Source organism: Oncorhynchus keta, chromosome 19 (genome assembly GCF_023373465.1).
Source record: "Oncorhynchus keta strain PuntledgeMale-10-30-2019 chromosome 19, Oket_V2, whole genome shotgun sequence".
NCBI lineage: Eukaryota > Metazoa > Chordata > Actinopteri > Salmoniformes > Salmonidae > Oncorhynchus > Oncorhynchus keta.
In genome coordinates this window covers 49,386,718-49,412,875 of record NC_068439.1, presented here as the reverse complement: position 1 = coordinate 49,412,875, position 26,158 = coordinate 49,386,718, and the positions used below count along the sequence as shown (strand labels likewise).

Below are 26,158 nucleotides of genomic sequence, written 5' to 3'. Positions count from 1 at the left end.
TCTATCCCTCCCTGTCTCTCCGTCTATCCCTCCCTGTAACTCCGTCTATCCCTCCCTGTCGCCTCAGTCTATCCCTCCCTGCCTCTCCGTCTATCCCTCCCTGTCTCTCCGTCTATCCCTCCCTGCCTCTCCGTCTATCCCTCCCTGTCTCTCCATCTATCCCTCCCTGCCTCTCCGTCTATCCCTCCCTGCCTCTCCGTCTATCCCTCCCTGTCTTTCCGTCTATCCCTCCCTGCCTCTCCGTCTATCCCTCACTGCCTTTCCGTCTATCCCTCCCTGTCTCTCCGTCTATCCCTCCCTGTAACTCCGTCTATCCCTCCCTGTCGCCTCAGTCTATCCCTCCCTGCCTCTCCGTCTATCCCTCCCTGTCTCTCCGTCTATCCCTCCCTGCCTCTCCGTCTATCCCTCCCTGTCTCTCCGTCTATCCCTCCCTGCCTCTCCGTCTATCCCTCCCTGCCTCTCCGTCTATCCCTCCCTGTCTCTCCGTCTATCCCTCCCTGCCTCTCCGTCTATCCCTCCCTGTCTCTCCGTCTATCCCTCCCTGTCTCTCCGTCTATCCCTCCCTGTCTCTCCGTCTATCCCTCCCTGCCTCTCCGTCTATCCCTCCCTGCCTCTCCGTCTATCCCTCCCTGTCTTTCCGTCTATCCCTCCCTGCCTCTCCGTCTATCCCTCACTGCCTTTCCGTCTATCCCTCCCTGTCTCTCCGTATATCCCACCCTGTAACTCCGTCTATCCCTCCCTGTCGCCTCAGTCTATCCCTCCCTGCCTCTCCGTCTATCCCTCCCTGTCTCTCCGTCTATCCCTCCCTGCCTCTCCGTCTATCCCTCCCTGTCTCTCCTCCCTCCCTGCCTCTCCTATCCCTCCCTGCCTCTCCGTCTATCCCTCCCTGTCTTTCCGTCTATCCCTCCCTGCCTCTCCGTCTATCCCTCCCTGTCTCTCCGTCTATCCCTCCCTGTCTCTCCGTCTATCCCTCCCTGCCGCTCCGTCTATCCCTCCCTGTCTCTCCATCTATCCCTCCCTGCCTCTCCGTCTATCCCTCCCTGCCTCTCCGTCTATCCCTCCCTGTCTCTCCGTCTATCCCTCCCTGCCTCTCCGTCTATCCCTCCCTGCCTTTCCGTCTATCCCTCCCTGTCTCTCCGTCTATCCCTCCCTGTAACTCCGTCTATCCCTCCCTGTCGCCTCAGTCTATCCCTCCCTGCCTCTCCGTCTATCCCTCCCTGTCTCTCCGTCTATCCCTCCCTGCCTCTCCGTCTATCCCTCCCTGTCTCTCCATCTATCCCTCCCTGCCTCTCCGTCTATCCCTCCCTGCCTCTCCGTCTATCCCTCCCTGTCTTTCCGTCTATCCCTCCCTGCCTCTCCGTCTATCCCTCCCTGTCTCTCCGTCTATCCCTCCCTGTCTCTCCGTCTATCCCTCCCGGTCTCTCCGTCTATCCCTCCCTGTCTCTCAGTCTATCCCTCCCTGTCTCTTCGTCTATCCCTCCCTGCCTCTCCGTCTATCCCTCCCTGCCTCTCCGTCTATCCCTCCCTGCCTCTCCGTCTATCCCTCCCTGTCTCTCCGTCTATCCCTCCCTGCCTCTCCGTCTATCCCTCCCTGCCTCTCCGTCTATCCCTCCCTGTCTCTCCGTCTATCCCTCCCTGCCTCTCCGTCTATCCCTCACTGCCTTTCCGTCTATCCCTCCCTGTCTCTCCGTCTATCCCTCCCTGTAACTCCGTCTATCCCTCCCTGTCGCCTCAGTCTATCCCTCCCTGCCTCTCCGTCTATCCCTCCCTGTCTCTCCGTCTATCCCTCCCTGCCTCTCCGTCTATCCCTCCCTGTCTCTCCATCTATCCCTCCCTGCCTCTCCGTCTATCCCTCCCTGCCTCTCCGTCTATCCCTCCCTGTCTTTCCGTCTATCCCTCCCTGCCTCTCCGTCTATCCCTCCCTGTCTCTCCGTCTATCCCTCCCTGCCTCTCCGTCTATCCCTCCCTATCTCTCCGTCTATCCCTCCCTGCCTCTCCGTCTATCCCTCCCTGTCTCTCCATCAATCCCTCCCTGCCTCTCCGTCTATCCCTCACTGACTTTCCGTCTATCCCTCCCTGTCTCTCCGTCTATCCCTCCCTGTATCTCCGTCTATCCCTCCCTGTCGCCTCAGTCTATCCCTCCCTGTCTCTCCGTCTATCCCTCCCTGTCTCTCCGTCTATCCCTCCCTGTCTCTCCGTCTATCCCTCCCTCTCTCTCTGTCTATCCCTCCCTGTCTATTCGTCTATCCCTCCCTGTCTCTCCGTCTATCCCTCCCTGTCTCTCAGTCTATCCCTCCCTGTCTCTCAGTCCATCCCTCCCTGCCTCTCCGTCTATCCCTCCCTGCCTCTCCGTCTATCCCTCCCTGCCTCTCCGTCTATCCCTCCCTGTCTCTCCGTCTATCCCTCCCTGTCTCTCTGTCTATCCCTCCTGTCTCTCCGTCTATCCCTCCCTGCCTCTCCGTCTATCCCTCCCTGTCTCTCCGTCTATCCCTCCCTGCCTCTCCGTCTATCCCTCCCTGTCTCTCCGTCTATCCCTCCCTGCCTCTCCGTCTATCCCTCCCTGTCTCTCCGTCTATCCCTCCCTGTCTCTCAGTCTATCCCTCCCTGTCTCTCCGTCTATCCCTCCCTGTCTCTCCGTCTATCCCTCCCTGTCTCTCCGTCTATCCCTCCCTGCCTCTCTGTCTATCCCTCCCTGTCTTTCCGTCTATCCCTCCCTGCCTCTCCGTCTATCCCTCCCTGTCTCTCCGTCTATCCCTCCCTGCCTCTCCGTCTATCCCTCCCTGTCTCTCCGTCTATCCCTCCCTGCCTCTCCGTCTATCCCTCCCTGTCTCTCCGTCTATCCCTCCCTGCCTCTCCGTCTATCCCTCACTGCCTTTCCGTCTATCCCTCCCTGTCTCTCCGTCTATCCCTCCCTGTATCTCCGTCTATCCCTCCCTGTCGCCTCAGTCTATCCCTCCCTGCCTCTCCGTCTATCCCTCCCTGTCTCTCCGTCTATCCCTCCCTGCCTCTCCGTCTATCCCTCCCTGTCTCTCCATCTATCCCTCCCTGCCTCTCCGTCTATCCCTCCCTGCCTCTCCGTCTATCCCTCCCTGTCTTTCCGTCTATCCCTCCCTGCCTCTCCGTCTATCCCTCCCTGTCTCTCCGTCTATCCCTCCCTGCCTCTCCGTCTATCCCTCCCTATCTCTCCGTCTATCCCTCCCTGCCTCTCCGTCTATCCCTCCCTGCCTCTCCGTCTATCCCTCCCTGTCTTTCCGTCTATCCCTCCCTGCCTCTCCGTCTATCCCTCACTGCCTTTCCGTCTATCCCTCCCTGTCTCTCCGTCTATCCCCCCCTGTATCTCCGTCTATCCCTCCCTGTCGCCTCAGTCTATCCCTCCCTGCCTCTCCGTCTATCCCTCCCTGTCTCTCCGTCTATCCCTCCCTGCCTCTCCGTCTATCCCTCCCTGTCTCTCCGTCTATCCCTCCCTGCCTCTCCGTCTATCCCTCCCTGCCTCTCCGTCTATCCCTCCCTGCCTCTCCGTCTATCCCTCCCTGCCTCTCCGTCTATCCCTCCCTGTCTCTCCGTCTAATCCTCCCTGCCTCTCCGTCTATCCCTCCCTGTCTCTCCATCAATCCCTCCCTGCCTCTCCGTCTATCCCTCACTGCCTTTCCGTCTATCCCTCCCTGTCTCTCCGTCTATCCCTCCCTGTCTCTCCGTCTATCCCTCCCTGTCTCTCCGTCTATCCCTCCATGTCTCTCCGTCTATCCCTCCCTGTCTCTCCGTCTATCCCTCCCTGTCTCTCCGTCTATCCCTCCCTGTCTCTCCCTGTCTCTCCGTCTATCCCTCCCTGTCTCTCCGTCTATCCCTCCCTGTCTCTCCGTCTATCCCTCCCTGTCTCTCCGTCTATCCCTCCCTGTCTCTCCGTCTATCCCTCCCTGTCTCTCCGTCTATCCCTCCCTGTCTCTCCGTCTATCCCTCCCTGTCTCTCCGTCTATCCCTCCCTGTCTCTCCGTCTATCCCTCCCTCCCTGCCTCTCCGTCTATCCCTCCCTGTCTCTCCGTCTATCCCTCCCTGCCTCTCCGTCTATCCCTCCCTGTCTCTCCGTCTATCCCTCCCTGCCTCTCCGTCTATCCCTCCCTGTCTCTCCGTCTATCCCTCCCTGTCTCTCCGTCTATCCCTCCCTGTCTCTCCGTCTATCCCTCCCCCCTGCCTCTCCGTCTATCCCTCACTGCCTTTCCGTCTATCCCTCCCTGTCTCTCCGTTTATCCCTCCCTGTATCTCCGTCTATCCCTCCCTGTCGCCTCAGTCTATCCCTCCCTGCCTCTCCGTCTATCCCTCCCTGTCTCTCCGTCTATCCCTCCCTGCCTCTCCGTCTATCCCTCCCTGTCTCTCCATCTATCCCTCCCTGCCTCTCCGTCTATCCCTCCCTGCCTCTCCGTCTATCCCTCCATGTCTTTCCGTCTATCCCTCCCTGCCTCTCCGTCTATCCCTCCCTGTCTCTCCGTCTATCCCTCCCTGCCTCTCCGTCTATCCCTCCCTATCTCTCCGTCTATCCCTCCCTCCCTGCCTCTCCGTCTATCCCTCCCTGCCTCTCCGTCTATCCCTCCCTGTCTTTCTCCGTCTATCCCTCCCTGCCTCTCCGTCTATCCCTCACTGCCTTTCCGTCTATCCCTCCCTGTCTCTCCGTCTATCCCTCCCTGTAACTCCGTCTATCCCTCCCTGTCGCCTCAGTCTATCCCTCCCTGCCTCTCCGTCTATCCCTCCCTGTCTCTCCGTCTATCCCTCCCTGCCTCTCCGTCTATCCCTCCCTGTCTCTCCATCTATCCCTCCCTGCCTCTCCGTCTATCCCTCCCTGCCTCCGTCTCCGTCTATCCCTCCCTGCCTCTCCGTCTATCCCTCCCTGCCTCTCCGTCTATCCCTCCCTGTCTCTCCGTCTAATCCTCCCTGCCTCTCCGTCTATCCCTCCCTGTCTCTCCATCAATCCCTCCCTGTCTCTCCGTCTATCCCTCACTGCCTTTCCGTCTATCCCTCCCTGTCTCTCCGTCTATCCCTCCCTGTCTCTCCGTCTATCCCTCCCTGTCTCTCCGTCTATCCCTCCATGTCTCTCCGTCTATCCCTCCCTGTCTCTCCATCTATCCCTCCCTGTCTCTCCGTCTATCCCTCCCTGTCTCTCCATCTATCCTCCGTCTATCCCTCCCTGTCTCTCCGTCTATCCCTCCCTGTCTCTCCGTCTATCCCTCCCTGTCTCTCCGTCTATCCCTCCCTGTCTCTCCGTCTATCCCCCCCTGTCTCTCCGTCTATCCCTCCCTGTCTCTCCGTCTATCCCTCCTGTCTATCCGTCTATCCCTCCTGTCTCTCCGTCTATCCCTCCCTGTCTCTCCGTCTATCCCCTGTCTCTTAGACTATACCTCCCTGTCTCTCAATCTATCCCTCCTGTCTCTCTGTCTATCCCTCCCTGTCTCTCTGTCTATCCCTCCCTGTCTCTCTGTCTATCCCTCCCTGTCTCTTAGTCTATCCCTCCCTGTCTCTCCATCTATCCCTCCTGTCTCTCTGTCTATCCCTCCCTGTCTCGCAGTCTATCCCCCGTCTCTCCATCTATCCCTCCCTGTCTCTCCGTCTATCCCTCCTGTCTATCCGTCTATCCCTCCCTGTCTCTCCATCTATCCCTCCCTGTCTCTCCATCTATCCCTCCCTGTCTCTCCGTCTATCCCTCCCTGTCTCTCCGTCTATCCCTCCCTGTCTCTCTGTCTATCCCTCCCTGTCTCTCTGTCTATCCCTCCCTGTCTCCTTGTCTATCCCTCCCTGTCTCTCCATCTATCCCTCCTGTCTCTCCGTCTATCCCTCCCTGTCTCTCTGTCTATCCCTCCCTGTCTCTCTGTCTATCCCTCCCTGTCTCTCTGTCTATCCCTCCCTGTCTCTTTGTCTATCCCTCCTGTCTCTCCGTCTATCCCTCCCTGTCTCTCTGTCTATCCCTCCCTGTCTCTCTGTCTATCCCTCCCTGTCTCTTCGTCTATCCCTCCCTGTCTCTCCGTCTATCCCTCCCTGTCTCTCCATCTATCCCTCCTGTCTCTCCGTCTATCCCTCCCTGTCTCTCCGTCTATCCCTCCCTGTCTCTCCGTCTATCCTCCCTCTCTCTCCGTCTATCCCTCCCTGTCTCTCCGTCTATCCCTCCCTGTCTCTCCGTCTATCCCTCCCTGTCTCTCCGTCTATCCCTCCATGTCTCTCCGTCTATCCCTCCCTGTCTCTCCATCTATCCCTCCCTGTCTCTCCGTCTATCCCTCCCTGTCTCTCCATCTATCCTCCGTCTATCCCTCCCTGTCTCTCCGTCTATCCCTCCCTGTCTCTCCGTCTATCCCTCCCTGTCTCTCCGTCTATCCCTCCCTGTCTCTCCGTCTATCCCCCCCTGTCTCTCCGTCTATCCCTCCCTGTCTCTCCGTCTATCCCTCCTGTCTATCCGTCTATCCCTCCTGTCTCTCCGTCTATCCCCTGTCTCTTAGTCTATACCTCCCTGTCTCTCCATCTATCCCTCCTGTCTCTCTGTCTATCCCTCCCTGTCTCTCTGTCTATCCCTCCCTGTCTCTCTGTCTATCCCTCCCTGTCTCTTAGTCTATCCCTCCCTGTCTCTCCATCTATCCCTCCTGTCTCTCTGTCTATCCCTCCCTGTCTCGCAGTCTATCCCCCCCTGTCTCTCCATCTATCCCTCCCTGTCTCTCCGTCTATCCCTCCTGTCTATCCGTCTATCCCTCCCTGTCTCTCCATCTATCCCTCCCTGTCTCTCCATCTATCCCTCCCTGTCTCTCCGTCTATCCCTCCCTGTCTCTCCGTCTATCCCACCTGTCTCTCCGTCTATCCCCCCCTGTCTCTCCGTCTATCCCCCCCTGTCTCTCCGTCTATCCCCCCCTGTCTCTCCGTCTATCCCCCCCTGTCTCTCCGTCTATCCCTCTCTGTCTCTCCGTCTATCCCTCCCTGTCTCTCCGTCTATCCCTCCCTGTCTCTCCGTCTATCCCCCCTGTCTCTCCGTCTATCCCCCTGTCTCTCCGTCTATCCCCCTGTCTCTCCGTCTATCCCTCCCTGTATCTCCGTCTATCCCTCCCTGTCTCTCCGTCTATCCCACCCTGTCTCTCCGTCTATCCCTCCCTGTCTCTCCGTCTATCCCTCCCTGTCTCTCCGTCTATCCCTCCCTGTCTCTCCGTCTATCCCTCCCTGTCTCTCCGTCTATCCCCCTGTCTCTCCGTCTATCCCCCTGTCTCTCCGTCTTTCCCCCTGTCTCTCCGTCTATCCCTCCCTGTCTCTCCGTCTATCCCTCCCTGTATCTCCGTCTATCCCTCCCTGTCTCTCCGTCTATCCCCCCTGTCTCTCCGTCTATCCCCCCCTGTCTCTCCGTCTATCCCTCCCTGTCTCTCCATCTATCCCTCCCTGTCTCTCCGCTATCCCTCCTGTCTCTCCTTCATCCTCACTCATTTTCTCTTCCTCCCTCCCTCACTCTCCCTATTTTCTTTTGTGGTTTCTCTCTCGCTGTCCCTCCCTCTTTCGGTCTTTCTACAGGCCACCACCAGGCAGTCCCTGGGTTGTGTCAACAGGCTCCAAATTAACAGATTGCAGAAAGAGTCGTGGATAGCAGATGATGGGGAGGGGTGTGTTTGTGGGGGGGTTGTAGAATGAGCGTTTCCATGACGACTGCACAGGGCTCCGGTGTGTTGCATCACGGACCAAACACTGTGTGCGTTTGTGTGTGCGTCACTGTGTGTGTGTGTGTGTGTGACGGTGAGTTTGTGATAGAGAAAAAGTGTACGTGAGAGTGTTACAGTAATGGCTCCTGCACTCGGGAACGCCACCATTTTCTGTTGCCTGCTCCGAAAAGGATGAGACAGGGGCTATCTACCTCCACACACTTACACCCCATACTCACACCGCATGTGTCTCCCGGTGCACACACGTGTACACGAGTGACACACGTGACGCATATACACTTCTCTTCCCAGTCGTCTCACATCCTGTGTGAGCAAGTGTGAGAACAGAATAATGGTGTTGTAGGTGTGAATGGCATTTCACCTGTCTAGGCTAGCTACACAGTCAAGTAGGAGGACAACTGGTGCAGTGTGTAGGTGTAGGGTAATAGAGATTACTGTCCAGGTGAATCAGACCTAGAGTTCCCAATTACATTCCTATATCTTAGTCATTCAGCAGACCCTCTTAGCCAGAGTGACCTACAATTAGGGAAGGGAAGACTACCACATAGCATGACTCTCCCAGGTAAAACCTTGACATATGACCTTTAATTACTTACTATATGAGTTAAATAATTCAATATGTTCAATGGCTGCTTTTCTGTTTCAGAATGGTGTGGGAGTATCACAACAACAGAATGGTGTGGGAGTATCACAACAACAGAATGGTGTGGGAGTATCTCAACAACAGAATGGTGTGGGAGTATCACAACAACAGAATGGTGTGGGAGTATCACAACAACAGAATGGTGTGGGAGTATCACAACAACAGAATGGTGTGGGAGTATCACAACAACAGAATGGTGTGGGAGTATCACAACAACAGAATGGTGTGGGAGTATCACAACAACAGAATGGTGTGGGAGTATCACAACAACAGAATGGTGTGGGAGTATCACAACAACAGAATGGTGTGGGAGTATCTCAACAACAGAATGGTGTGGGAGTATCACAACAACAGAATGGTGTGGGAGTATCACAACAACAGAATGGTGTGGGAGTATCAGAACAACAGAATGGTGTGGGAGTATCAGAACAACAGAATGGTGTGGGAGTATCACAACAACAGAATGGTGTGGGAGTATCACAACAACAGAATGGTGTGGGAGTATCACAACAACAGAATGGTGTGGGAGTATCACAACAACAGAATGGTGTGGGAGTATCACAACAACAGAATGGTGTGGGAGTATCACAACAACAGAATGGTGTGGGAGTATCACAACAACAGAATGGTGTGGGAGTATCACAACAACAGAATGGTGTGGGAGTATCACAACAACAGAATGGTGTGGGAGTATCACAACAACAGAATGGTGTGGGAGTATCACAACAACAGAATGGTGTGGGAGTATCACAACAACAGAATGGTGTGGGAGTATCACAACAACAGAATGGTGTGGGAGTATCACAACAACAGAATCACAACAACAGAATGGTGTGGGAGTATCACAACAACAGAATGGTGTGGGAGTATCACAACAACAGAATGGTGTGGGAGTATCACAACAACAGAATGGTGTGGGAGTATCAACAACACAACAACAGAATGGTGTGGGAGTATCACAACAACAGAATGGTGTGGGAGTATCACAACAACAGAATGGTGTGGGAGTATCACAACAACAGAATGGTGTGGGAGTATCACAACAACAGAATGGTGTGGGAGTATCACAACAACAGAATGGTGTGGGAGTATCACAACAACAGAATGGTGTGGGAGTATCACAACAACAGAATGGTGTGGGAGTATCACAACAACAGAATGGTGTGGGAGTATCACAACAACAGAATGGTGTTGGCGTGTACCGGTCATTAAGAAAATTAAGACGTGTAGCCCGCTGATTGGCCAGCTCATTCTCCTCTAGACCGCCGATTGGCCAGCTCATCCTCCTATAGACCGCTGATTGGCCAGCTCATCCTCCTCAGGAGTATGACATCATACTCTATGATGAAATAGCAAGCTTTTTTTCCTTCTTAAATGGTCTGTTTGAGATACAAGTTTGAGTTGGGGTCTTTGAAGTGTTTTTTTTTTCTTTCTGCTTGGACCACAAATATGAGCATAGGACGAGTCCATAACATTATTTGGGTATGAGTTAACAGAATATGAACTTTTAAAAGTGATATTTTCACTGGACAGTTAGCTACTTTAAGATAATCTGATTGACAACCATAACACTAGGGCTGAGTACCCTGGTGCAATGGTATGTCTTTGAGAGTGATGTTGGAGGTGTGTGTGTGTGTGTGTGTGTGTATGTGTGTGTGCTCAATCAGCGTCTACCGTACTGTGCGTGTGAAGCCATTTTGATTAGAACATTAGCAGGACACCATCACCTGAATGCGCACCCGCGGAGAGTGACGACAGACAAGACAGAGGACACGCGCTCTCTCTCCCTCCTCTTTCTCTCCATCCCCTATCCCCTCCCATACACACTCTCTCTCTCTCCCTCCTTCTCTTCCTCTCCATCAGCTATTCCCTCTCACACTCTCTCTCCCTCCCTGCCCATACCGACTCCATATCTCTCTCTTTCCCCATTTTCTCTCTCTCTCTCTTCTGACTTGTTGCCATATGGCCATGGCCTAGGCAACACAAACGTTGAAGTAACGGAGCACATGCTGACGTTTGGAGACTAAAAGGCACAGCCCTGCAACCTGGCAGATTCCTCCATGTAAAACAACTGACCCTCCATTGGAACACGGGCTTAAAAGTTCTGCGTCTTCAGACACACAGTAAACGGGTTAGGAGCTATAACATTCACTTCGGCCAGACGGATACAGTAGCAAGTAGGTTGAGTTAAAACTGGACATGGAACATGAGTGGTTATTTGGGTAAACTGGCCTCAGTCGCATCTATTTCCTTCTGCACAGCGGGATAGCAGCTGGCCTGACACGCACACACACACGCACGCACACACACACACACACACACACACACACACACACACACACACACACACACACACACACACACACACACACACACACACACACACACACACACACACACACACACACACACACACACCCGTGAGGCAGCGTAGCGTGGTGCTAACCCGGGCGGGCGGGCGGTCGCAGTGAGAGATGTGAGGGTCTCCACAGACCAGGGATGGTTATAGCGGTCCATTAGCGGCTGCTCTGAGCCCAGAGGAGAAATCTGGGTCAGAACCGTGTGTGTGTGAGAGAGAGAGAGAGAGAGAGAGAGAGAGAGAGAGAGAGAGAGAGAGAGAGAGAGAGAGAGAGAGAGTGTGTACATGCGTCAGTGAAAATGTGTGTGTGTCTTCATATTAGCCCTATCCTGGTTAGTCATGCCCTCCTCCATTAGCCCTTCATGGAACTCTCACTTGACTTCATCATCATCATCATCACTCTCTTTTTCTACTCTTCTTTCTTCTACAAACATGTGTCAGTGGTAACACATTACGTGTGACTCAGACGGTGTACAAGATAAGAGAGAATTGTCATAATATCTGGGCTGGGGGATTCAGAGTGTGATCGAAGGAGAGAGCCTACGACAGGAAAAAGGGGGGAGAAAATGACATCCTCACAAGCCGTACTCTTACACGCCCACCGTGGAATAATGAGCACGGAGGATCTGCTACTGTAGGAAGCTGGCTGACTCTTAACGACAGCTTAAGACAGTATAACTGTGACTAGCTATTGAGAAAAGCACTATTCATTGTTTCAAGACTTTCCCATCGTCCCTGTGCTGCACTAGTAAGTACAACATCATCCATGCCCCCTCCCCTCCCCCACCCTTCTAATATGTCCAATGCATTTCACATTTTCATATATCCAAGTACATCTCAACTCCACGATACCGCACCCACCGGAGTTGAGTGCAACTTGGAGTGAACCTCCGACTTCTTCAAAATGTCAATTCTTAAACCCGTACCGTGTACCTATGTTGGTTCTCTGTTCACTGAAGCCCATACTTTTTAAAAATACAACTTCAATCAAATACAACCACCGACTGTTTCCTCGTTGCTGTTGCTCGAAGATTGCAGTCGGTGGTTGTATTTCATGAAAAAGGATGGGATTTCAGCAAACAAAGAAAGGCACTCAACAGAGGACAAACGACAGAGGACAAACACCGAGTGTGAGTATACCAAACCTTAGGAACACCTTCCTAATATTGAGTTGCACCCCCCCTTTTTTTTTAGCCTCAGAAGGTGTTGAAAGCGTTCCACAGGGATGCTGGCCCATGTTGACTCCAATGCTTCTCACAGTCGTGTCAAGTTGGCTGGATGTCCTTTGGGTGGTGGACCGTTCTTGAGACAAACTGTTGAGGATGAAAAATCCATCAGCGTGGTCGTTCTTGACACAAACCGGTGCGCCTGGCCATACCCTGTTCAAAGGCACTTAAATATTCTGTCCTGACGATTCACCCGCCGGATGGCACACAGACACAGTCCATGTCTCAATTGCCTCAAGGCTTAAAAAGTTTAAAACTTTTAAAAATATCCTTCTTTACCCCGTCTCCTCCCCTTCATTCACACTGATTGAAGTGGATTTAACAAGCGACATCAATAAGGGACCACAGCTTTCACTTGGATTAACCTGGTCAGCCTATGTCATAGAAAGAGCAGGTGTTCTTAATGTTTTGCACACTCAGCGTATGTACACAGTAAAGGTTAAAGAATTCAAAAAGAAAAATGTAAGTAATTGACTTCACAGCAACTTGCGGATGTGGTATCGTGGAGTTGAGATGTGCACACAGTGCATTCGGAAAGTATTCAGACCCCTTCCCTTGTTACACATTTTGTTACGTTACAGCCTTATTCTAAAATGGATTCAATACATTTTTCCCCTCATCAATCGACACACAACACCCCATGACGACAAAGCAAAAGCTGTTGAATTGTTTTTGCAACTTTATGACAATAAAAGAAACTGGAATACCTTATTTACATTAGTATTTAGACCCTTTGCAATTAAACTCGAAATTGAGCTCAGGTGCATCCTGTTTCCATGGATCACCCTTGTGAGTTTCCAAAAGGCACCTCAAGGACTTTCCGACCATGATAAACAAGATTCTCTGGTCTCATGAAACCAAGATTGAACTCTTTGGCCTGAATGCCAAGCGTCACATCTGAAGGAAACCTGGCACCATCCCTACTGTGAAGCATGGTGGTGGCAGCATCATGCTGTGGGGATGGTTTTCTGCAGCAGGGACTGGGAGACTAGTCAGGATCGAGGGAAAGATGAACGGAGAAAAGCACGGAGAGATCATTGATGAAAACCTGCTCCAGAGCGCTCAAGACCTCAGACTAGGGTGAAGGTTCACCTTCTAACAGGACAACGACCCTAAGCACACAGCCAAGACAACGCAGGAGTGGCTTCGGGACAAGTCTTTTGAATGTCCTTGAGTGACCCAGCCAGAGCCTGGACTTGAACCCGATCGATCTCTGGAGAGACCTGAAAATAGCTGTGCAGTGACACTTGGCAGGGTAGCCTAGTGGTTAGAGCGTTGGACTGGTAACCGGAAGGTTGCAAGTTCAAACCCCCGAGCTGACAAGATACAAATCTGTCGTTCTGCCCCTGAACAGGCAGTTAACCTAGGATGTCATTGAAAATAAGAATTTGTTCTTAACTGACTTGCCTAGTTAAATAAAGGTCAATTTTTTATATTTTTTAAATAAACTCCCCATCCAACCTGACAGAGCTTGAGAGGATCAGCAGAGAAGGATGGGAGAAACTCCCCAAATACAGGTGTGCCAAGCTCGTAGCGTCATACCCAAGAAGACTCAAGGCTGTAATCGCTGCCAAAGGTGCTTCAACAAAGTACTGAGGAAAGGGTCTGAATACTTACCTAAATGTGATATTTCAGTTTTTGCATTGTCATTATGGGGTATTGTGTGTCGATCGATGAGGGGGGAAATGATTTAATCCATTTTAGAATAAGGCTGTAAGGGACGGGCGATATGGCAAATAAATGATCACGATATCTATATCATTTTACATCATTTTTCAATCGATAACGATAATTATCACGATATTAATCAAATTATGTTTTAAAGGTGCAGATCTGCTTCAAACTCAAGAATACCTTAACAAACCGTGGTTAGAGCGTTGGACCAGTAACTGAAAGGTTGCGAGATCGAATCCCCGAGCTGACGCGGTAACAATCTGTCGTTCTGCCCCTGAACAAGGCAGTTAACCCACTGTTCCCCGATTGCCGTCATTGTAAACAAGAAGTTGTTCTTAACCGACTTGCCTTGTTAAATAAAGGTTACATTTTTTTATAATCATGTGAGCGACACATAAAATTATACTTGAAGGAAGCATGTACCTGGGGTCAAATCAACTGATAAGCCTCTTGAAACCTTCCTTTTTTGACTGTGCTAATGTCCTTAGTAATGCAATGCAAAATAGCATTTGTGATGTCTTTGTCTATTCGATATTTGCTTGTAGGGCATAAACGCTATCAGTGTTGACTGCTTCGGGCGAACATCCCTAGATTGGCTGGTGCTTGAGGGGCGTTTATCAACACCGTGGCGCAAACTCAAACTCCCTGCATGTTCCAAAGAGTGGCTTCAGATGTTGAAAAAGGTTTGTCATATTACCACCCACCTGTCTAAGGCACAATTTGCACCGAACATTGCTCTCCTTTTTCGTCGGACCTCAAAAAGCCAAACCACTTCCAAATGACTGAAACAGTTGAACCCTTTTTATCAATCATTTCTTCGTTGGAAGCGGCTCTGTCACGCCTTGGTCTTAGTATTTTTGTGTTTTCTTTATATTTTGTTCAGGCCAGGGTGTGACATGGGTTTATTGTATTGTCGTATTGGGGTTTTTGTAGGCATTGGGATTGTGGTTGATAATGGGTGTGTCTAGTATAGGCTTGGCTGCCTGAGGCGGTTCTCAGAGTCAGGTGATTCTTGTTGTCTCTGATGGGGAACCGTATTTAGGTAGCCGGGGTTTCACTGTGTATTTCGTGGGTGATTGTTCCTGTCTCTGTGTAGGTTTCACCAGATAGACTGTAATTAGGTTTCACGTTCCGTTTGTTGTTTTGTATTTGTATAAGTTATTTCATGTATCGCTATCTTCTACAAGACATGAGTAACCACCACGCCGCATTTCGGTCCGACTCTCTTTCAACAAACGAAGAACGCCGTTACAGAATCACCCACCACTGTCACGGTTTTCATGTGGTGAAGGAGAGTCGGACCAAACTGCAGCGTGTATATTGCGATCCATGTTTAATCACACAACGTAACACGAATCCAAAACACAAACTCTACAAAACAATAAACGTAGTGAAAACCGAAACAGCCTTAAATGGTGCAAACTAACACAGACTAAGGACATCAAGACACTCAGGACAATCACCCACAATACAACCAAAGAATATGGCTGCCTAAATATGGTTCCCAATCAGAGACAACGATAAACACCTGCCTCTGATTGAGAACCACTTCAGACAGCCATAGACTCTCCTAGAACACCCCACTAAGCTACAATCCCACTAAGCTACACACCACATACAAAAAACCCATGTCACACCCTGACCAAATACATGAAGAAAAACACAAAATACTTAGAACAGGGCGTGACAACCACACACGGACCGAGTGGCGTGGTAACAGGCTGCAGGAGCAGCGAAGGGAGGACGTTATGGACAGCAGAGGTATGGAGTATACTACGTGGGAAGAAATAGACAGGTGGGCGGTCGACCCAGAGAGAGTGCCGGAGCCCGCCTGGGATTCGCTGGAGCAGTGCGAAGAGGGCTATAGGAGAATGGAGTTGAAGAGAAAGACACGGTGGCGCAGAAAGAAACCCGAAAGTCACCCCCAAAAATGTATTGGGGGAGGGCTCAGGGAGAGTGGCAGAGTCAGGAGTCAGATCTGAGCCAACTCTCCCTGTTAATCGTGAGGAGTAGCGATCAAAGGACTTCTGGACTTGGGAGGAGATATTAGACGGAAAGGACCCTGGGCTCAGCCTGGAGAATATAGCCGTCCCAAGGAAGAACTGGAGGCGGGAAAAGCGGAGAGGCGCTGGTATGAGGAGGCAGCACGGCGACACGGATGGAAGCCTGAGAGTCAGCCCCAAAAACTTTTTTTTGGGGGGGCTTACAGGGAGTATGGCTATGCCAGGTAGGAGACCTGCGCAAACTCCCTGTGCTTACCGGGGGGCTAGAGAGACCGGGCAGACACCGTGTTATGCTATGGAGTGCACGGTGTTTCCAGTGCGGGTGCAAAGCCCGGTGCGGTTCATACCAGCCCTTCGTATTGGCCGGGCTAGAGTGGGCATCGAGCCAGGTAAGGTTGGGCAGGCTCGGTGCTCAAGAGCTCCATTGCGCCTGCACGGCCCGGTCTATCCAGAGCCACCTCCACACACCAGTCCTCCGGTAGCAGCTCCCGCACCAGGCTTCCTGTGCGTGTCCTCGATCCAGTATCACCAGTGCCAGCACCACGCATCAGGCCTACAGTGCGCCTCGCCTCTCCTGTGCTGTCGGAGTCTCCCGCCTGTTCAGCGCTATCAGAGCCTTCCTCCTCTACAGCTAGAGTCTCCTGCCTGTTCAGCGCTATCAGAGCCTTCCTACTCTACAGCGCTGCTGGAGTCTCCCGCCTGTTCAGCGCTTCTAGAGCCTTCCTCCTCTACAGCGCTGCCGGAGCCTCCTGCCTGTATGAAGCAGCCAGAGCTGTCAGTCTGCATGAAGCAGCCAGAGCTGTCAGTCTGCATGAAGCAGCCAGAGCTGTCAGTCTGCATGAAGCAGCCAGAGCTGTCAGTCTGTATGAAGCAGCCAGAGCTGTCAGTCTGCATAGAGCAGCTAGATCCGCCAGTCAGCCATGATCTTCCAGATCTGCCAGTCAACCAGAATCTTCCAGATCTGCTAATCAACCAGAATCTTCCAGATACGCCAGCCAGCCAGGATCTACCGGAGCCTACTACCTGCCTGAGCTTCATCTCAGTACTGGGCTTCCTCTCAGTACTGGGCTTCCTCTCAGTGCTGGGCTTTCTCTCAGTCCTGGGCTTCCCCTCAGTCCCGGGCTGCCCCTCAGTCCCGGGCTGCCCTCAGTCCCGAAGCTTCCCCTCAGTCCCGAGCTTCCCCTCAGTCCCGAGCTTCTCCTCAGTCCTGAGCTTCCCTCAGTCCCGAGCTTCCCCTCAGTCCTGAGCTTCCCTCAGTCCCGAGCTTCCCCCTCAGTCCCGAGCTGCCTCAGTAACGAGCTGCCCCTCAGTTCAGTGGGGTTCTGGGTGAGGACTATTAGGCCATGGTCGGCGGCGAGGGTGGATTATCCCAGGACGCGAAGGGGAGGAACTGTGACATTAATGGAGTGGGGTCCACGCCCCGAGCCGGAACCGCCACCATGGACAGACTCCCACCCGGACCCTCCCTATGGTTGTGAGGCGCGTCCGGGAGTCCGCACCTTAGGGGGGGTCTGTCACGCCTTGGTCTTAGTATTTTTGTGTTTTCTTTATATTTTGTTCAGGCCAGGGTGTGACATGGGTTTATTGTATTGTCGTATTGGGGTTTTTGTAGGCATTGGGATTGTGGTTGATTAGGGTGTGTCTAGTATAGGCTTGGCTGCCTGAGGCGGTTCTCAGAGTCAGGTGATTCTTGTTGTCTCTGATGGGGAACCATATTTAGGCAGCCGGGGTTTCACTGTGTATTTCGTGGGTGATTGTTCCTGTCTCTGTGTAGGTTTCACCAGATAGGCTGTAATTAGGTTTCTCGTTCCGTTTGTTGTTTTGTTGTTATTTCATGTATCGCTATCTTCTACATTAAAGACATGAGTAACCACCACGCTGCATTTCGGTCCGACTCTCTTTCAACAAATGAAGAACGCCGTTACAGGCTCCTTCTCCATGGCTATCACCGCCACTGTTTTCGCCGACATCACTCATTTCTCGTGGTTAATTGTGGCTACTCCATCACCCGAGGTGCTAAGTGGTTTTTAGTGGGTGTGTACCTCTCCACGTGCCTATTGTCACTTCTCGTCACGTTCCTGAAATGGACTGCTGTACCCATTATTCTATATCGACATTGTCGAAAATGAATCTAAACGTTTTTATATCGTTACTGAGCGAAGTAATTACCTCGATAATTATCGATATTGATTTATCGCCCAGCCCCACTGTAACGCTTCAAAATGTGGAAAAAGTCAAATCCAAAACAAAGTCACGTTTCTGAATGCACTGTACTTGGCTAATTCTCTTATAGACATCGCCAATTCAAAAAGCGTACTTTCTATTCTACATACAATAACAAGGTTAAAAATGAGTTGTTACAACAAACACACGCAGCAATACAACCATAGCTATAGAGCAGAGTATTCAGAGGGAATAGGCCTGAAAATAGTCAATTGTCCCAGACACCCAAACACAGAGCAGAACACTGAGAGTGGGGCAGGAGGGGTAAAGAAACTAGGCCATGGAAATGGGGTTTGGAGATCCAGCTCTGTGTACATAGCAGACAGAGGAGACGTGATCGAGGAGAGGAGAGGGGCGAAGAGGAGAGGAAGGAATGACCCGTCTGACAAGGGCACAGAGTATTTCGGAGTGTTAGGTTGAGCTTGGCCTTAGAGTGCGGTTGACCATCGAGGTTATTGTTAAAGAAAGGCAGAGTCGGAAGCAAGGTGCACCATCCACTTATCATTCTCCATCTGTTGCCGTCTTATTCAAACCACATAAATTATTTAGTGTTACTGCTTTCTGTTACACATGCTAAAGTATTGAAGCTGTATCAATGCACACTCAGACGCAGAATGTCTTACCCTGGTCCTCTGTCGTACCTCCTTCCTACAATCACAGTAACAATGGACATGATGGAAATGATTAACCAATGGACCCTTTATGGGATGAAAATATGTCTTTGTCCCAAATGTCTCCTGTTCCCTACATAGTGCATCACTTTTGACTAGTGGTCAAAAGGAGTGCACTGTCAAGGAATAGAGTGGCATCTGGAACGCATCCTATTCCTGACCATGAATGATTGGTTCGAAGCAACTTCATCCTGCAGTTCTGTATTTGAGGGCAAACGTGTCCATACCTTAGGTTTCTCATCCATAATCTGTTGTCGGATGTCGTTCTGCTTCTCCAGTAGCTTCTCCATTCTCTTACTCTGAGCATCCTCCAACTACACACAGACAAACACAGGGGTAGGCGAGAGTAAGGTGTAGCCACTACATACCGTGTAACAAACACAAACAAATCCACAGGCACGGACGGACACACACACAGATGGCGGAGGGCGCGTGTCTTGCCGGTTCCTGCTTGACTTAGCTTTTTTAAAATGTCTATTTTTGCATTAATTCTTACTTTGTTTGCTCAGAATGTTTGTGCAATCATTTCCTACAAACACTTCTGGATCATGAATCGGAAGCTACACACATCTCTCAGCCTCCCAGATCTGGAGTCCTACATTTGCCTCTTTGTTCCCGGCTCCTGGCCGAGATGACCAAAGGCATCGATGGCGATGAAGAACAGAAAGGAAAGGGGGACTGCGAGCTGAAAAGACGGGCTACACGGCCTCCACTCCCTAGTATCTTGATGGCTAATGTCCAATCGCCGGAAAATACATTTGTGAACTCAGATCAAGGCTTCAATCGCAGAGGGACGTCAAGGAATGCTGTGTCTGTTTTTACAGAGACATGACTTATGGTCAATTACCTCGACTCTGCTATTCAACCACATGGCTTTTCCATTTCCCTTATGGACCCGAATGTCGGCTTCTGTTAAGAGTAGGAGGGAGGTGTATGCTTCCTCATCAACAATTCCTGGTGTACTGAAGTTGAAAACATCCCTAGGTCCTGTTCACCCGACCTGGAGTTTCTGAAGCTAAAATGCCGACCTCACTATATGTCAAGAGAATTCACGTGTTATTGTCACAGCTGTGTACATACAGTAAAACCACAAGCAAGCATCAAGGTGGCACCCATCCAACTGCACAAGAACATTAGCCGGCCAGAAACCTCTCACCGGGAAGCAGTCTATTGTCACGGGAGATTTTAACCAAGCAAGATTAAAACAAATTCTTTCCAAATGATCACCAACATGTTTCCTGCCCCATGCATCCTGCCCCCTCTGTGCTGGACCATGTGTACACAAACATCAGTTATGCGTACAAAGCCCCCCACCCTGTCTCTCTGTTCCTGCTCCACATCTACAAGCTGCAACTGAAGAGGGAGCCCCCCAACAGAGAACAGTGAGGCGCTGCGCTCAATGCTGCATGGCTCTTTTGAGAATACTGATTGGAATATGTTCAAAGATTCATCCACCCTGGACTCGTCGATCAACACGGAGGAATGTACACTGAGTTGTAAAAAAAAAAAAAAAAGAAGAGGAACACCCGCTCTTTCCATGACACAGACTGACCAGGTGAATCCAGGTGAAAGTGTAGATGGGGAGGAGACAGGATAAAGAAGGATTTTTAAGCCTTGAGATAATTGAGACATAGATTGTGCATGTGTGCCATTCAGAGGGTGAATCGGAAAGAGAAAAAATGTAAGTGCTTTTGAACCGGATATGGTAGTAGGTGACAGGCGCACTGGTTTTAGTGTGTCAAGAACTGCAAAAGCTGCTGGGTTTTTCACGCTCAACAGCTTTCTGTGTGTATCAAGAATGGTACACTACCCAAAGGACATCCAGCTAACTTGACACAACTGTGGGAAGCATTGGAGTCAACATTGGCCAGCATCCCTGTGGAACACCTTTGACCCATTGTAGAGTCCACACCCAACAAATTGAGCCTGTTCTGAGGGCAAAAGGAGGTGCAACTCACTATTAAGAAGGTGTTCCTAATGTTTTGTACACTCAGTGTACATCAGTCACAGGCTTCATTAGGAAATGTGTTGATGATGTTCTACCCACAATAACAATCCAGACATAACCCAACCAAAAACCCTGGATGAACGGAGAAATCCGTACCATCCTGAGATACTGTACTGCAGCATTCAAGGACTGGAAACAATCTCCAGAGCCTGTTGTCTAACCTAAAATAACCTACGATTACTTTAACAATAAACAGTCGCTGTGACTCTTAACACAGGTACCCCCCTGGGGTGTGTCCTCAGCCCTCTGCTGCATGGCTTTGCATGACACCAACTCCATCATCATGTTTGCTGACAATACCACAGTTGTAGGCCTGATAATCAACAAGGACGAGTCAGCCTATAGGGAGGAGGTAAGTGAACTGGCATTGTGGTGCCAGGACAACAACCTTTCCCTTAACGTCAGCAACACAAAGGAGTTGATTGTTCACTTCAGGAAGCAGAGGAGGGAACACACCTCCGATCCACATCAACGGGACTGCAGTAGAGAGAGTCAGCAGTTTAAAGTTCTTCAGCGTCCAGATCACAAAGAACTTGACATGGATCAACAATACCACCAATCTTGTAAAGAGGGTGCAACAGCGCCTCAACTTCCTAAGGCGGCTGAAGAAATTTGGCATGCCACCCCGGGTCCTCTCCAAATGCTACCGCTGCACCATCGAGAGCATCCTGACCGGTTGCATCACGGCCTGGTATGGAGATTGCTCCGCCCACGACCACAAGGCCTTTCAGCGGCTAGTGAAGACGGCGCAGTACATCACTCGGACTGTGTTTCCATCCGTCCAGGACGTCTAATTGAAACGTGCCTGAAGAAGTCCTGCAGCATCATCAAGGACCCCACACACCCCAGCCTACGAGCTGTTCACTGCCTTACCGTCGGGTAGACAGTATCGGAGCATGAGGTCTGATAGAAACTGTCTTTGAGCCTGTTGGCATCTACAAGCCATCAGACAACCTGCTCTGATTCTCCGCACCTTAGCACACACACACCCACACACACACTCATGCTACACACACCTCACAACTGCTGCTACCAGACCCTTCCGTGATACATGTGTAAATATTGTATTATAAATTATGCCTTCCTGTATTATACTTACACTAACATGTTTCTTCTATTCTATTGAGCCATCTACTTTATATTCGTATTCTTATATTTTATTATTAGTTGTGCTTCCCAATGCATTTCAATGGCAAAAAAGGCCTGTAGACTTTAGTTGTAAAAAAAAATCTAAATAATCACCAAACCAATGTTGAGATGTTCAGACAGACCAATTTAGATTGCTTGTCAAAGGATATTTGATACTATGTATACTTTTGGAACTATAACCATTTAACATTTTCGTAAATTAACATGGGCTTGAATGAGAACCATAGGAATACAGTGGTTGATATTCAAAATGGTCCTGCTCCTTGGTTAATTAAGCTACACGACCAACTTTAAAACATTCAGGCTATCTTAACTTCAAATTCTCTGAAACCTTTAAAAACTATAAACACCCGACCTGGGTCCCAAGTTGCGCAGCGGTCTAAGGCACGGCATCATTTTGTGATACTCAATTGGTAGTTACAGTCTTGTCCCATCGCTGCAACTCCCGTATGGACTTGGGAGAGGCGAAGGTCGAGAGCCATGCGTCCTCCGAAACACGATGGGACAAGGACATCCCAGCCGGCCAAACCCTCCCCTAACCCGGATCGACGCTGGGCCAATTGTGCGCCGCCTCATGGGTCCTGCGGTCGTGGCTGTCTGCAACCCGGATCTGTAGTGACGCCTCTAGCACTGCGATGCAGTGCCTTCCATTTTCAATCTATTCTAACTTCAAATTCTTTTACACCTTGATCAACTATAACTATAGACATTTGCATCTTAAAACTCACCAACAGTAACTCTTGAACCGGTCAAGCGAGAGACACCAAACCAACTGTTACATGTTCAGGCGATCCTTTCTAATCAATCAGCTAAGCAATCAATCCATTTTCACAACTTACCGACTTTGTCAACTAGAACCAGTCATTACCATTACTACTGCAGTCACTACCGTAACAATAACTTATTTCAAAACCATAAATACTTTAAAACAAGCTGGCAAGCACACCACATTTTCTTCAGGAAAACATACTTTTCTAGTTTCTTATTTTTGTTGCATTGCCGCGAAGGAACCTGCAAGTAACAATTTCGTTGGACGTGTATCCTGTACATACAACTGATACAACTTGAAACACACACAGACACACACACACACACACACACACACACACACACACACACACACACACACACACACACACACACACACACACACACACACACACACACACACACACACACACACACACACACACACACACACACACACACACACACAAACTTACCCGTTTGATATACTGCACCACCTCATTGACAAACGACCTGTTGATTTCCAGCTTCTCTCTGTGAACATCGAGAGGCGTCAGCTCTTACATCACCGCAACATTCCTCAACTCTAACCTAAGATGACTTTATTAACAATCAACAATCCTAACATTCCTGGTTCCAATCTAGCTCAAAGGACCGTAAACATAAAAGTCGCTAACTCTGCCTGATGACCTGTGACACTTTCTAGCGTTAAGTCTTTCTGTCAAAAATAGCGGCATCGTTTGATTATACTGCATGTGCTTTCGAGCAGCCAGATGAAGCATGAACCTTCATCGCCATCTGGTGGCCTTGTGCACATACAGATCAACGCACGTGTCAGGAGGCCTCCTCCTCAACCCCATCTGCTTACTCTTCTGTCACGTTCTTGTTGTTGGCCTTTGCTTCATTAATCTTCTCCTGTCTTTTCTTGTCCATCTTCTTCTTCAGGTCTTTCTTTTCCCTGTGGAGAAGGAAGGTGAAACAATCGCCCCGTGTCGTCAATGTGCCCTTGAGCAAGGCACTTAACCCTAATTGCTCCTGTAAGTCGCTCTGGATAAGAGTAAGTGTGTGTGTGTGTGTGTGTGTGCTTACTTGTCACAGATGTCTCGGATCTTCTTCAACTGGGCACTCTGACATTCCTCTGCTATGGTTGTCAACTTCTCCACCAGCTGGAGACACAGTATAACAGAGAGAAATACCACTGGTTATCCTACAGTTTGTCTCTCAGAAGATATGATCCCTGACTCGTGGCTTCTGTTTAACTCAGGCCTGATCTGTTGACTTTGTAGAATAGAATTGGTCCAGTCAGTGTTGTTCTCTTCTGCATGGATAAACCCTGACACCTCGTACACAGAACCGTGACTACACTCAGCATTTCCATCTACCGTAGCAGTAGTGGAGCCCTGGGACGTCTTTACACTGATCTAAGGTCAGCAAAGCAGATGGAGTAATAAAGCCCAGAGGGGAGCCCGCTCATTAAACACAAGCCAAGGCTAGCATTATACTGAGTTGAGTGTTACCGCACTTGATGCTGATTCAACGCAAATAAAATATGTACGCTGAAATGAGTTCATGTGCTCTTGTCCTCTAGTATCAGTCTGCTTGAGGATAGGGATTAGGTGTGTGTGTGTGTGTGTACCATTTTGATGTGTTCTTTCTTCTGGTACTTCTCGCTGTAATACTGCTCCTGTCTCAGTGTGAGTAGCTGTTGTTGCTGCTGCTCCTTGAGCTCAGAGAGTCTCTGACTGGACTCCTGGTCCAACACACACAGCTCCTGCTCCAGGGACGACAGACACTGCTCCGACCTACCACACGCACAAATACAGCACACACTGAGGTCGACACACACGTGGAGGTAGGTAAGCGCTAACAAAGACAAACACACACACACACACGCACACACACACAGTTGTCTGTGGAAGGCTCTAGCCACTGAGCACCCACATGGAAGAGAGAAAACATGACCGGAGAGCGAGAGACGTAGAGACCGACACATAGTGAGAGAAACAGAGGGATACAGGAAGAAGGGCAGGGAGGAAGAGTAGGAGGAGAAAGAGGGCCACCTACCTTTTCTTACCGTCTCGTTTGTGGCTCTTCTGCAGCGCGGAGCGCCTGCGCTGGTGCTGGTTCTGCAGCTCCGCAGCCCTGGCCGTGTGCTCCTTGATCAGCTCGCCGGTCTTGCGGTGGTGTTTCCTGACCAACTCCTTCATCTCTTTATACTGCTTCCTCTGCTCCCTCACAAAGCCCTTCTGCTGCTTCAACTCCTCCAGGGTCTGGGCCTCACTCTCTGGAGGAAGGAGGGAGGATAGAGGGATGGAGGGGAGGAAAAGAGAAAAGGGAGGGAGAGAGGGGGAGGACATGAGTGTTTGACTTTCTACCTGTATTGGTTCTGCTTCTTTACAGATCGTGTGCATCGTTCCCTCATGTTTCAGATTGGTGATGTCATGCAATCTGTTTACATGCATCGATCGAGGGTGGCCGGGCAGGTAGCCTACTGGTTAGAGAGTTGAGCTGGCAACCAGAGGGTTGCCAGTTCGAATCCTGGGTCTGGAGGGTGAGAAAATCTGTCGGGAAGTGTCAATTGACGCATAAAGTCATCTTAATACGAGTTAATATGAGTCCTACTGCAGTCTTACCTGTAAGAACACTCTGAATTACGTCCTCAGTCTTCACTGCTGCTTTCACTGAGCCTGATACACAATATATACACTTGTTAGTGAGGGTTTTGCCAGATCAAGTGGGTTGTAAATGTGTTGTGGCGTGACAAATTGAAGTTTACTGGTTGCCATATTGGAGTCACTGTAAGTTCAAGTGGAGATTTGACCTGTACCTGTGGGCTGTTGCTGGTGGCTAACAAGGCTGGGTGGTTTGGGGGCGATGATGGGGGTGTGGTTGACTCCGTTCTCTGCGGGCACGGTCACCCGGGGGTCAGGCTCCATGGGGTCATCACCACCCGCATCCACCTGTCAGTCAAATACATTGACAATGATACTGACACATTGCATTTACGAGGCACTATTCCCTGGGTCTCAAAGCATTTTATCAGGTTCACACTACTATTCACTGGGTCTCAAAGCATTTTATCAGGTTCACACTACTATTCACTGGGTCTCAAAGCCTTTTATCAGGTCCACACTACTATTCACTGGGTCTCAAAGCCTTTTATCAGGTCCACACTACTATTCACTGGGTCTCAAAGCATTTTATCAGGTTCACACTACTATTCACTGGGTCTCAAAGCCTTTTATCAGGTCCACACTACTATTCACTGGGTCTCAAAGCCTTTTATCAGGTCCACACTACTATTCACTGGGTCTCAAAGCATTTTATCAGGTCCACACTACTATTCACTGGGTCTCAAAGCATTTTATCAGGTCCACACTACTATTCACTATGTCTCAAAGCATTTTATCAGGTCCACACAACTATTCACTGGGTCTCAAAGCATTTTATCAGGTCCACACTACTATTCACTGGGTCTCAAAGCATTTTATCAGGTCCACACTACTATTCACTGGGTCTCAAAGCATTTTATCAGGTCCACACTACTATTCACTGGGTCTCAAAGCCTTTTATCAGGTCCACACTACTATTCACTGTGTCTCAAAGCATTTTATCAGGTCCACACTACTATTCACTGGGTCTCAAAGCATTTTATCAGGTCCACACTACTATTCACTGGGTCTCAAAGCCTTTTATCAGGTCCACACTACTATTCACTGGGTCTCAAAGCATTTTATCAGGTCCACACTACTATTCACTGGGTCTCAAAGCCTTTTATCAGGTCC

At 50.2% G+C, this 26,158-nt stretch overlaps 1 protein-coding gene across 3 annotated transcripts in view; it reads right to left on the bottom strand.

Moving 5' to 3' along the window:
• LOC118378260 (1-phosphatidylinositol 4,5-bisphosphate phosphodiesterase beta-1-like) overlaps positions 1–26,158 on the bottom strand; it is a 246,931-nt gene that overhangs the window by 27,523 nt on the left and 193,250 nt on the right. Inside the window, exons 25-33 of one of the 3 annotated variants that reach the window (XM_052470709.1) lie at positions 25,201–25,333; positions 25,007–25,060; positions 24,438–24,657; positions 24,010–24,175; positions 23,463–23,539; positions 23,242–23,331; positions 22,850–22,907; positions 18,697–18,783; positions 18,422–18,446 (exon numbers count right to left, since the gene is read on the bottom strand). In XM_052470709.1, coding sequence (XP_052326669.1) covers positions 18,422–18,446; positions 18,697–18,783; positions 22,850–22,907; positions 23,242–23,331; positions 23,463–23,539; positions 24,010–24,175; positions 24,438–24,657; positions 25,007–25,060; positions 25,201–25,333 — 910 coding nt within the window. Of the gene's footprint in view, positions 1–18,421; positions 18,447–18,696; positions 18,784–22,849; positions 22,908–23,241; positions 23,332–23,462; positions 23,540–24,009; positions 24,176–24,437; positions 24,658–25,006; positions 25,061–25,200; positions 25,334–26,158 lie in introns of those variants that run through there. The other 2 variants (XM_052470708.1, XR_008071039.1) reach the window with 2 other exon arrangements.